This window comes from Zootoca vivipara, chromosome 7, assembly GCF_963506605.1.
Source record: "Zootoca vivipara chromosome 7, rZooViv1.1, whole genome shotgun sequence".
Taxonomy (NCBI): Eukaryota; Metazoa; Chordata; class Lepidosauria; order Squamata; family Lacertidae; genus Zootoca; species Zootoca vivipara.
Window position 1 is genome coordinate 34,349,561 of NC_083282.1, and position 9,414 is coordinate 34,358,974.

The 9,414-nt window shown below is 41.4% G+C and overlaps 1 protein-coding gene across 1 annotated transcript; it reads right to left on the minus strand.

Moving 5' to 3' along the window:
• Window positions 1-1,130: 1,130 nt before the first annotated feature.
• Window positions 1,131-9,207, minus strand: LOC132592483 (leptin receptor-like). Its single transcript, XM_060277463.1, has 2 exons — window positions 9,172-9,207; window positions 1,131-8,201 (listed from the first exon to the last, which is right to left on the minus strand). Exons 1-2 carry the CDS (start codon window positions 9,205-9,207, stop codon window positions 7,386-7,388), a joined length of 852 nt encoding a protein of 283 aa, XP_060133446.1. The 3' UTR covers window positions 1,131-7,385.
• Window positions 9,208-9,414: the final 207 nt, after the last annotated feature.

Here is a 9,414-nt window from a genome sequence, read left to right on the forward strand (position 1 = left end):
GAGCTCTAGTGGAGGGATAGGGAAGCATTTTCCAGCCAGTATTTTTGTTGCTTTCTGGGCAATATGGCGGGGGTGGGGGGCAGGCACATGCCAGTGGTGAGTAGGGCGAGAGAGAGAAAGTGGACAGAGCAAGTAATGTGAAGCATTATCAGAATTATGGGACACATGCCAGCCACACACAAAAACCCAAAAAGGATGCATGAAAATGAATGTAGCCTGGCAAGAGTTCTGAAAGCGAGATGGAGAAGATCAGAGGGCCAACTTGGCACCCAGACCTGAGGTTCCCCATCAATACAAAGAGTTGAGGATTTCAGTGGCATTTAAGAAGGTAAATGTTCTTTGGATTGCTCCCAATGTCTTTAGTCAGTTGCATTCTATAGCTGTTGCTCTGGGCTGCCCCATGGTAACAGAAGCATTAGAATCTGCTACTATGCAGCAAACGTCCTGTCTTAGAAATGTCTGATCAACTACTACAGTACAGTATAAGTGAATTGGGAATGTCACCTTCATGCTGTTGGTGGACATGGGGTTCACCGAAAGGCAAGTGACATGTGACAAGTATATGTAAATATATTCTACATAAGATCGTAAATATGTAGCAGCTTGAGACCTTCTAATTGCTGCAAGCTTGGGCATCACAGCTCTTGCCCCATACAGTGGTACCTCGGTTTATGAACACAATTGGTTCCGGAAGTCTGTTCATAAACTGAAGCGTTCATAAACTGAAGCGAACTTTCCCATTGAAAGTAATGGAAAGTGGATTAATCCGTTCCAGACGGTCCGCGGAGTAACCGTTCATAAACTGAAGCGAACTTTTCCATTGAAAGTAATGGAAAGTGGATTAATCCGTTCCAGACGGGTCCGCAAAGTACTTAAACTGAAGCGTTCATAAACTGAAACATGGGTGTAATTGGTTCCGGAAGTCTGTTCATAAACTGAAGCGTTCATAAACTGAAGCGAACTTTCCCATTAAAAGTAATGGAAAGTGAATTAATCCGTTCCAGATGGGTCCGCGGCGTTCATAAACCGAAAATTCATAAACCGAGGTGTTCATAAACCGAGGTTCCACTGTATTGTGGTCACTGAATTTCTTCACTGGGCTTTCTTTCCGTTTTGCAACTCCCCAGATGCTTTGCATCCCAAAAGTTAAACAAAGATGCTACACACAGAAGAGTACAAGGATGTTATTAAAATACAACCTCAACAGTAAACATTTTATTCACAAAAATAAATACAAAAGTACTCTGGCAAGTATTTTAAAGCATGAGCTAAACAGATACCCCACAACTAAGAAATCGTGGTTCAAAGCCCAATTCAAGCCACAGTTTCGGCAGGAACAAAACCCAGAACATTTTTACACTCAAATACCAAAGATAGTCAGACAGAATGGCGTGAGCGGTTAACAAACCATAATTCTACAGACATACAAAAGCAACGTGGTACTTGTTACTTATGCTACTCACAGGCCACAATTTGAAAAATATAGTTTATTAATCTATCATATCTAGCTGCAAATGACCCGTAATAGTGAATAGCATATGTGAATTCAATCTGAGTTATTTTCTTGAAGGTTAACAGAAATGACTCATGTATGGATGTTCCACCTGGATGTGTATTCAAGTGTAACCTGGATAAATAATTTATCACTCAGCAAAACTTACAACTATACTACCAAAGTTGTAAGAATCAACCCTGTTTTGCACTTAGCAGTGGCTGAGGTATATTGATAGGAAGGTGTCGGTTAAAAACTACCATTAGCACCTGTCCTGGATTCTTCCTGAACAAAAGCTATAAGTGCAGGTTTATGTGCAATTTGGGCACAGTACTACCCAACAACATGTGTCAGCATACACTATGCTATAGAGTCTGTGGGCAGGAGCCACAAATTCTGATGGGATTCTCCTTGTCAACAGAAGGTATGTTGCTCCTTCTGACTTTCCCTTCACATCCATCTGTTCCTACAGCACCATGTGGTAGTGAACAGGCCTGCTATTTTGGGTTTTATAATTTATGTCAATAATAAGAGTTAGTTAATACAGCTTGCTACTTTTTCACCTGAAAAAGTGTTGTAAGCTATACTCCACGTTCATATCTCTAATACATATCTGATACACAATGTGCGTATCTCACACACACACACTGTTGTTGAAAGTACTGGGAAGCTATTCACATGTTGCTCTCCAAGGCCAGTGTTCCACCAATTTAAATGACGAGAGTAAGAATCAAAGGATAATAGTGATCATTTCTAAATACCTGTGCAGATAGACCTGCATGGGCTTTGCTCACAGTGCGGCATTTAGCAAGTTGTAGCAGCTGAGATCATTTTGACAGCAGCTGTTCTACTCTATAATAAATGTACGAAACATCCTATTACCAACTCTGCCGCCAGAGCAATCCACATGGTATGCAGTAAGCGAGGGTGATGCACAGAGCAGAGGTACCTGATGAGGAAATAGCTGTCATTGATTAAAACAAATCAGCTATGGCTATTAGCTATGAGTGAGGACACTCCTTCTCCCTGGCTCATTTCCACTGAGGACTGGGTGGAAACTATGCTTCACCTATGGTGGTTAACATAGTGGTTCACCTATGGTGGTTACGCTTCACCTATGGTGGTTGGGCATGCCCATGTAATGCTCTGACTCTTCCCAGATTGTGGTACTACTGTGTCAACCAGATTGCGGGTACTACTGTGTCAACCAAAGCACTGAGCTGCTGCTTGATTAGTCCTGTACCTAGGAAATGCAAAAGCACCCTAAGGCCATTGCAATTTAAGAAATCAGCATTGTGTTGGGAAGTGGGCCAATTTTGGCTGCCTGAGTACCATGACATCAGGGTGCAAAATGTAGTGCATGCAAGAGCAGTAACCAGAAACATGAGAGTATTGGGGGTGGGGGGTGAGGAGGTAGCATACAAAGACTGCAAGTGATTGTCTTTGTGTCAGGATGTCCTCTGCTTTTTCCGGACAGGACTTTATCATGGATATCTTTGCATTCTTCCTATTATCTAGATCCCAAACGTTTTCCCTAAGCTTAGTTGCAGGGAGGGGGAATAGTGCTGTGGAGAAACTGCCAGAAACTGTTTACAATGAGAAAGGACCAGTGCTGGGAGTGTGTATAAGGCCTCATTTTCTGTTCCCAGCATAGCCTGGCGAGAAACAGCTTCATGTAACAAATCAATAAAGGCTTTTGCTCAAAACCATGAAAGGTGCTCTGGCAGCCCTGGGTTAAATGAATCAATGACCTGGACATATAATATAGACCCTTATATTTTGACAGAACAGTGTAAAGTAGAAATAGCATCAGTGTAATGCTTAAAATTCCCCAACCCCATCCCTCCGGTGTCTTTTTCATCTTTGTATGGATAAATAGGGGAATATCAAGGGAATGTTCAGATACACTTCTAATCATATATCCAGTGTTTATATAACAGGAAAGAATTTGGCAAAAAGCTGTACATCTTGCAGAAGAATAGACCAAATTTACTGTGAGCATCAATACATGCACATCAGCCAAAGCAAATTTAGTTCTGCCTACCTAATCGTATCTCCCTCTTGGGACCTAGAGGAACATTTTACTGGTGACCTACATACATTTTAGTTCTTAGAATTTCCAGATATTGTACAATAAATGGACTGGGATAATGATAAAAACTTGCATGATGCAAATTCCTTGTCTTTTTATATTGGTCCATGAAGGTAAAAAGTATTCATTGGAACTGTTTATTTTCAGGTCCTCTTGAATGTCCCAGGGCAGTTCTGACTGGTGAGGCTGTAACTATATTTTGTTATTCACCTTCACAGCTCTCCAGGCAATTTGAACACTGAGATTTTACAAGTCCCATTACAGTGCTCTAAAGTAATGGAAATACTAAGAAAACAGACCATAGATTGAAGAATCACAAAAAGCAATCGTAAAATGAAGCATTATATAAGAGTTGCTCAGGCTTCTAATCTTCACTGTCGAAGGCCTTATTCCTAGGCATCATTAGTGTTAGCTACAGTAATTACTAAAGATTAGGCTGGGGCATAGATAGAACAGAGCAGATGGTAGATGTAGAATATGCAGATGTTGCCTCTTTTATAGGAGTTTATAGGAGTGCAAGACTGAATGTCATTTTTGAGATTTTAATAGCAATTCTAGATATATATATATATATATATATATATATATATATATATATATGCACTCTGCTTGTCTATGTCACTGAAACTAAGACAAAGAATAAAGCTCCTGAAAACTTAGGAAATTTATCTTTGTTGGTTACAGTTAAAAACATGAACCTATTTTTTTATAACTACTTAAAGAGCAGAAACTACCCGTGATTTTGCGTTGAATTGTGTGTATACTTTAGAAGTGGGTCGCTACATCCTCCTAACCTGGATTTCAAAGTACGACAATTAGCTAAGCAGTATGAAAAAATAGTAAGGCACAGCATTCAGAGGCACAGCAAATAGAAAAGTTAAGGTGCTAATCAAGATTAGAGCTATGGTGAAAGAGCTGAGTGTTTTTTTTGTGTTGCCTTGCTAACTCATCATGGAAATACTTCTTGCTTACAAAACCAACAAGAGTTTTCCTATACATTCAAATACATCAAGCAGGCCACTAATAAAACCCAACACACAATTCCTCCAGGGCTGATTTTGTTCCATGTACATTCATTAGACAGGTAGCAACTGCGGGTTCAGCTTCAGAAATTATGTAATAGATTTCAGTCTGCAGTGCTTTTGATACCTAAAGTTAAGCTGGATGGTGAAATAGTTACAAATTATTGCTTTTTCTTACTAGGAAAGCTGTGGCTTGGTCCTGTTACCAGGATCTTTGAAATGGACTAGGGTAGCTAGCATCAATTAACTAAATATACATTTAAAAACGCACACACAAACGATGACTGGTTGGGGTAGCTATGGTAATAGTCAATAAATTTGCTATCTCTATCTCTTTGAATGTCTGTTCACAGTGCTGTCATATAAATGGGTTTTTCAGCTGTTTTGGAAAGTGGGAACACTTTTGTGGTTGTGGCAAAATTGTGACTTGCCACAACCAAATGAAAGCTTTGAAAACCCCTGTTGACCTGGGATACTGGAGACCTGGACATTTTAAAGACCAATTCAGTCCACCAAAATCCATGGAAGAAGCATGGCTCTTCTAAGCCAATTCCAATGAGTATCTGCCCACTTAAAGCAATACCTAGAGCTTTTGTTCCCACCCTGCTTTTTGTGGGCAGAGATGCATCACTTCTTTACAATTCTCTGCTGAAGAGCAACATTGGAACTGGAACACTGCCCAATAGCCTATACCAGCTTTGTATCAGCTCCAATTCTAAACTCATTACTAGTGAGTGAGTCTCATTGGACATGCTGAGACTTACCTCTGAGCACAGACAGACTTAGGCTTGCACTGTCAATTTTCTATCCAAATTATGAAGGAAGGCATGCTGGTGTTTTAAGATCCATTGCTGAAGGCAACAGTATCTTACTCACTAACAAATCCACTTAAAAAACAAAACAACAATGTTAGCACTTGATAGCCCTGTCCCTGTTACACGGTAAATGGATGAAAAATATCTTTGGAGATTTTAATCAGAGACTGGGCATATGCAAGTGTTGGTACTCATATACTCCTCAGGCATCCCCTCCATGCAGTGTGGTCTGAGTCATCATGAATACAGGTGTTGCTCAAGCATATCCATGTTAACAGACTGGCACTGATCCCAAATGGCAGGACAAGCTTTTATACTAATCTTTAGTGTTGAGAGATTAGATATTAGGAATATGCTTGCACAATGCCACATCTAGTTGTTTAAGACAGCACACACATGCACACGCGCACACACACACACACACACACACACACACACCCCTCCATACCTATTCAACATTTTTTTCACATGTTCCAGGCTGGCCCACCCATGAGGCAAACGGAGGCAAATGCCTTAGGCAGCACCCACTGACACTGTGCTCCACCCCTCCCACTGCTGGTGAAGCAGTGGCGGGGGGGTTGGCCAGATCTCACTTCTGCTGCCGTGTCTCCTCTGATGCCACCGCAGTTGCCACCCACCGTAGAAGTGAGGAGAAGCCGCTACCACTTCTCCTCACTGCTGGAAGCTGGCGCAGCCAAACGGTAAGCCACGTGACCCTGACTGTAGGGACGCGCAGCAGAGGCAGCAGCTGCCAGGTGAGGTGGCACCTTCCCGTTTTGCTTCAGGTGGCAGAACAGTCTGGGCTGCCCCTCCCACCTTCTATTAAAGTCCTGGCTAGAAAATTGTATGAAAATACCCTTGACAACAGTGCTCTTTGGAGGAGAGCTATCACTAGTTGCTTTGCAGATATTGTGTTTCAGGAGAACCAGCCCAGCCGCTTTCCCCCAGGAATGCCCGTGGTTTAGTGCTGATTTGGAGCCAATGGCAATCGAGTTTTTCACAAATTGCTGTTTGTTCCATTTTATAGCTGAAGAGTGTGTTTTCCAGGGAGAGGCGGTGGAGCAAAGGCAAAACCGCTTAGACCCATGTTAGAAAGCATAGGATAAGCAAAAAGCTGTTCAGAACCGTGTTTTCTAGCCACAGGACAAGCAGAAGGGTGGGTAAGTTCTGAGTCTACTATGCAGCAAAACACTTAGTTTGGTACTAAAAATAACATTTATAAAACACCCTACACTCAATATAAATCAATACATCTAATATAGGTGGACATTCTAAGGGTCTCTTCACTAGATCAAGCAGTATCCAGCCCTCACTTTATCCCCCATGCTCCCAGTCACCCATCCAGTTTCAGTTGCTCACTATATGCTCCCACATAACACATGCTGTGTGTGCGCGCATGTATCTGCCTTTCCGATAACAGATAGGCTTGCTGCTCTCTCCAAGTTTCTAAAAATGTGAATAGCGGAAAGCACACACATTAAACGGTCTTTTAAAAATGTTCATAAAATGGTGGGGGGAATATGGGATGATATAATACAAGGCCCAGCGAGGTGCTTTTAAAAGGGTTTTTTGTTTGTTTGTTTTTGTAGTAGCTCCATTCTCAGAATGATGCAGTCATGGAGCAGATGGGGGGCGGGGGAGGAAAGGATTTGTTCCTTTTGAATTTAGTAAGGCCACTACGGCATCCAAAAGATTTGGATTCAGCCACGTTTCACATAAAAGTTACAATGGAATTATCGGCCGGGGGTGGGTGGGCAGCAAACACATTTTGCCAGATACCTAATGTTGTTTGGTTGTTGTACCTGGAGAAAATGCAATATTCTTGTAACAGAAGTGCAACGTTGAATAAAATATGTGGGCTATGAGTTTTATGGGCCTGTTCATTGCGCAAAATGCGAATCTCAAGGAGAGTAAAGAGGCCTAAATCAAGAGTACATCAAGCGTACACTTCAATAGGTGGCAGCTTAGACTTTACCACTGGCTGTCTCATGCAATTTAATTGCCATTGTCTGGAACTGTGGCATGTATGGTATGAAAGCTTGAACAGGGGCTTCACACTTGTTGATAAAGGGATTGAGATCACTGGTTATATCTTGAGGAAACTTCATGCCTCCAACTAGAGCATTGGTGTGAAAGTGACAAACCCCATTTGAACTTTCTGTTAAAAAGATGTCATTTTCACTTTTGAGTGAGCTCATTCCTAAGTAGAACATGCTTCTCTTTGGACTGTCTTCCTCATTAAAAGTTCTATCCTGCTCTGAAGGTTCTGAAAATCCCTCAGATGAAACAACAGAAAGAGAGAGCTTTTGGGGGGGCAGGCATTCATCGCAATCAGGCAATAGCAGAAATGATTGATTTCCCACTGCCCAAGAACTGCCAGAGAAAGATGTTGGAACTAACGAATCATGGCCTAGAAAACCTCTTACAAAAGAGCTGCTTAGATCCTTTGGTGGCTCATAAAGCCCACTTGACATGGAGTTGGTGAAAATAGTCGCATATTTTATATTAGATTGTCCTGTCATTCCGCCACGGGTTTCAGCATCATGGACATTTTCAGAGAGACTATCACTATTGAAATGGCCACTAGAGCAAGCTGAGTCATGCTCCAAGTCTTGTGTGGTTGCAAACAGAGAGTCAACAGCTAGTAAGTCTTGTTTGTCTTCGTTTTTCATTGCTTTCTCAATACTGATATCTTCCAACACTATTTCTGACTCCAGAAGAAGAGGACCAAATGACAGTGCTTCAGGATGCTTGAGAAAGAGATGTTCAAAGGTTTCAGGCTAGAAGACAAGATACATTTTAATGCTCATTTATTAATTAATGACTTGTAATGAACAGAAAAGAAGGGTGGGGAAAAGGAAACACATTAAACACTTCAATTTTATTATTCTTAATTTGGCACAACTTTAAAAGCCTGATGAATGTAATGGCATTCACATTTCATGAAGTTGTACGCTTTATTTTAAGTAGTGTGCATAAGCATGATAACAAAAGAGAGATTAGTGCCAGAAATTTGTAACACATTTACATTTATGATACCATTGGAGTTTGGATAATACTGAAGGTTCCATTTCAAGTCATTCTCTGATGAGCTTATATAACAAAGGGAAAAATAATTGTTCTGAACCAGATTTTCATTCTTGTCAATGAAGAGAAAGTATGCATGCATTACATTGGCAATGCTGAAGCCCTGAGTCTTGCTCCCTATTTATGCCTTTGGAGTAGACTGGTAGGAAAAGGTTCCTACCCATTTCCACTTTGAAGGGCTAGGCCAGGCATCCCCAAACTTCGGCCCTCCAGATGTTTTGGACTACAATTCCCATCTTCCCTGATCACTGGTCCTGTTAGCTAAGAATCATGGGAGTTGTAGGCTAAAACATCTGGAGGGCCGCAGTTTGGGGATGCCTGGGCTAGGCTATAGTGCACTTGGGCAGCAAACTGGTTCATACAACTAGCACAATGAGCACCCACCCTCTTCAGGAAAAAGGGCCTCAAAATTTGTTAAAGCGGTTGCTCTGAGCCAGTTTTTCATTCTTTTCAGTTAGGAGGAATTATGAGAATAATGGGGAGGGCAACGTTTTGAAGCACTTAAAACCCACAAGTTGACAAGTAAAATTGGCTGTGGTCAACAATTACAGTCTCTGCAAATTAAAGTCCACCCAAAGCCACCCAGCCTGGGTAATTAAGGTTCACAAGTTTTATAGCCTATAGTATATGGAAGAAATGATGCGGTCTATCTGCACCCCTTACTTCTCCAATCCGGCAGGAATAATGATTGATATGCATGTTGTTGGTACAAGTGTTTATCAAGAGCAGTCAGTCCTTATCAACTTCAAGAATTTAGTCAAGTGCCATACCTAACAGGCTACTATATCCGTGATATCTGGTCAAGTTGCTCCCTACTCTGAAGAGAAGTTTTCTGATATCTGTTAAGCCTGCATGGGGAATTATTCTGGCTTCTTGAAAAATCAAAACCGTTTCCTGCAAACTTGT